General features: G+C 34.3%; 1 protein-coding gene across 1 annotated transcript; it reads right to left on the bottom strand.

Annotated features, from left to right (window-relative positions):
- Window positions 1-521: 521 nt before the first annotated feature.
- Window positions 522-2,920, bottom strand: LOC309484665 (trypsin-3-like). The gene is made up of 5 exons (XM_082151003.1): window positions 2,802-2,920; window positions 2,455-2,614; window positions 1,109-1,362; window positions 861-997; window positions 522-762 (listed from the first exon to the last, which is right to left on the bottom strand). The coding sequence occupies exons 1-5, from the start codon at window positions 2,839-2,841 to the stop codon at window positions 613-615; spliced, it is 741 nt and encodes a 246-aa protein (XP_082007129.1). The 5' UTR covers window positions 2,842-2,920; the 3' UTR covers window positions 522-612.
- Between the last annotated feature and the right edge of the window lie 292 nt (window positions 2,921-3,212).

The raw sequence follows: 3,212 nt of genomic DNA, 5'->3' as shown, positions 1-3,212 counted from the left end.
AAATGTTGACTGTATATGAATATTATGTTTTTCATGTGATATCACCATTACTGATGTACTGACACATAATTTTGTTTAAAAAATTAATTTTCAAATATTTGGACTAGTTATTCCCTGTAATTGACAGTATTGTTTTATTTAGAGATCCTTTAGTTTGATTTAGATCTGTTGGTGTTGGTGCTGTGAGTGAAATTTTATCTGTTGATTATAACAGATTAAATGTCTTGTCTGATATCGCTCAAGTCTTATGTTATTTATACTTGTATAGTTGTTTGGGCTAAACATTCTGATTTTTTTTTTTTTTTTTTTTTTTTACAGATAGTAAGTACAACCAGATCTGACCAGAAATTAATAGAATTCAAATTAAAATCAATGAAAAGATCCATAATAAATGTATTCAATGTTAATTAAATATGTTAATTTTTATGTCAATTTAATTAATGATAATGTGGAACTCAATCTGTGAAAATCCAGACATCTCAAAACTTAGCTAAAATATAATATAAATAATACAAAGAACATTCTTTAATGTTTGTTATCAGATCTTTATTTTAGTTTGCCAAAATGATATTGCAAAATGCCATGATTATGGTCTTGAAAATCCATGGTAGCTTAGTTGGAGTTCATGGTGTTTCTGATCCAGGTGGTGAAGTTGCAGACTTTGGCATAGACACCAGGATTGTTCCTCTGGGCACACCCGTAACCCCAGGACACAATACCCTGCAGCTGGTTGTTGCACACCACTGGGCCGCCAGAGTCACCCTGCGATACAGAAGCGTTTCAGAGAAGTCAATAATTGCTGCAAAAAGTATTTTTATATATCTGTTAGCTTGACATCAAAAGTTTAGCATTGATCTTACCTGGCAGGAGTCCTTGCCTCCCTCCATGAAGCCAGCGCAGAACATGTTGGAGGAGATCTGACCAGGGTAGGCACTTTTGCAGGTGCTGTCACTCAAGATAGGAGCGTTCAGGCACATCAGACGGCTGGGGTAGTTGCCTGAGAAAACATCAAGTCCCCACTTGGTTAATTTGCATTAATGGGTTATTTTAAGATGGCCTAAAGATTTACGCAGGAAGTTTCATTCCATATTAATTTAGTGGCACGCACTTCCACTGGCGCTCATGTTTCCCCATCCAGAGATCAGGCAGCTGGTACCAGATGAAGCACAGCTTGAAGGCAGAGCAACGGTCTTAACGTAGCTGTTCAGAGTGGCGGCACTGCTCAGCTTGATCAGCATGACGTCATTGTCCAGAGTATTGCTGTTGTAACTGGGGTGTCTGATGACCGTAGCGGAGTTGATGAACTGCTCGGTGCCCTCAGTGGTGTCAATGTTGTGCTCACCCAGACGCACCTGGACACGTCTGAGAATAGAGACAAGTGATTATTGGTTTATACAGAAAGCATAAAATGTTAAACTCTTTAACATACTTCTACAATTTATTTTTTGAACCTAAGAAAATGTGCAGTTTGTTTGCTGAATTTTAAGTGATTACTAATGATGTATCCCTTATGTGCCTCTTATAGGAGATATTTATTTTTGAAAAGTAATTCCTGTATAGACACATATGGTAGAATCTTGACTACAGTAAGATGATGGACATTTCTACCCCATAGCAGGGCATATATTGTAACACTATGAGCAGATTGAGCACTGCCATTCAAAAGTTTGGGGTCGGTAAGATGTTTTTTGGAAGAAGTATCATAAGCTCACTAAGGCTGCATTAATTTGATCCAAAATATAATAAAAACAGTACTACTGTGAAATGTTATTACAGTTTAAAACAGTTTTCTATTTGAATATATATATTTTTAAAATGTGATTTATACCCTGTGATGGAAAGCTGAAATTTCAGCATCATTACTCCAGTCTTCAGTGTCACATGATCCTTCAAAAATCATTTAATATGCTGATTTGGTGTTTAAGAAACATTTCTTATTATTATTATCAATTTGAAAATTTAAAAACTCCATATTTTTTGTGGAATTTTTTTAAGGATTCTTTAATGAATAGAAAGTTATATTAAACAGCGTTTATTTAAAATAGAAATATTTTGTAACATTATCACTGTCTTTACTGTTACTTTTGATCATTTTAATGCATACTTAATTTAAATAATGGCATAGCAAGTAGAAATTTGTCATTACATTGGTTATTTAGTTGCTTTCTGTTATATTTAAAAGGAAAAAAATTAAGCACAAAATAATTCATTACAAAGTTAAAATGTTAAAAGTAACATAACTTCCTACACTATAGAAATCGTTAAAAAAAATAAAAAACATTATTCTTAATTCAAATCCAAAGACAAAGTTTTTGTGCAATTGGACTTTTGATTCAAACCTACTGAGATATAATTATTGTAACAACTTCCCCATGTGACAAGCTCCAGTCCAGTCTCCAATATATATATATATAATGCACATGCAAAAAAAAAAAGAAAAGGACTTTCACTTACGACTTGTAGCAGTGAGCAGCAGACACAACCCAGAGGTTGCTGATCAGAGAACCACCGCAAAAGTGGTAGCCACTGTTCAGGGAAACCTGGTATGGAACACCATTCTTAGTGCACTCGTATCCGCCAACAATCTTGTCATCCTCATTCAGAGGAGCGGCATCTGGGAAAACATAAGGTTTCATTGTTTCATACATTTTACCAATATTAATGAAGAGAGCTGTAACCATACGGAATTAAATAAAAAATGTATTATATTTTACATGATGATGTCTATTTAGATAAACCCTAAAAACCCTTAATAGATCTGTATTAATTTCGATCTAAATCTTTCATGCCCCTTTACTTACAAGCCACAGCGAACAGAGCCAGAAAAATGAGAGCCTTCATGTTGAGACTGCTGAGTGTGTGTTCCCATGCTGTTAAGACCCACCTTTTATACTCCGTCTACTCCACAGCTCGAGATAATTTTCAAGGACATACATACAGGAGCATACATACAGATGTTGGTTCATTATGTAAGCCTTAAATAGCAACCAGTGTGTGACTCCAGCATGTGCTTCAACATAATTCAGATTGTCTTTAGAACATATTATTGCAAATCATTTTTTGCATGTTGAGAAACAATATTCACAAACTGATTAATTGATGTTTCTTATTTTCTAATAGGCAATCATTTGCAGCGGTTATTTATAAAGGGGAAATTTGGTTGCATATTAGTAACAACTTGTAACAAATATGTTCAGAAAATTAACAAATTT

The sequence above is a fragment of the Leuciscus leuciscus genome (genome assembly GCF_965113295.1).
Source record: "Leuciscus leuciscus genome assembly, chromosome: 20".
In the NCBI taxonomy this organism is placed as follows: Eukaryota; Metazoa; Chordata; class Actinopteri; order Cypriniformes; family Leuciscidae; genus Leuciscus; species Leuciscus leuciscus.
Note: the sequence above shows the minus strand (reverse complement) of the source record. Positions and strands in the feature narration are given on the sequence as shown.

What these genes read in the sequence shown, in the direction of transcription:
- LOC309484665 (XM_082151003.1), bottom strand. Translation starts at nt 2,841, where the DNA reads ATGAAGGCTCTCATTTTTCTGGCTCTGTTCGCTGTGGCTT. An exon ending in GCTGCTCACTGCTACAAGTC is followed by an intron (nt 1,363 to 2,454) that starts GTAAGTGAAAGT and finishes CTCTATTCTCAG; the next exon opens with ACGTGTCCAGGTGCGTCTGG. An exon ending in AAACATGAGCGCCAGTGGAA is followed by an intron (nt 998 to 1,108) that starts GTGCGTGCCACT and finishes ATGTTTTCTCAG; the next exon opens with GCAACTACCCCAGCCGTCTG.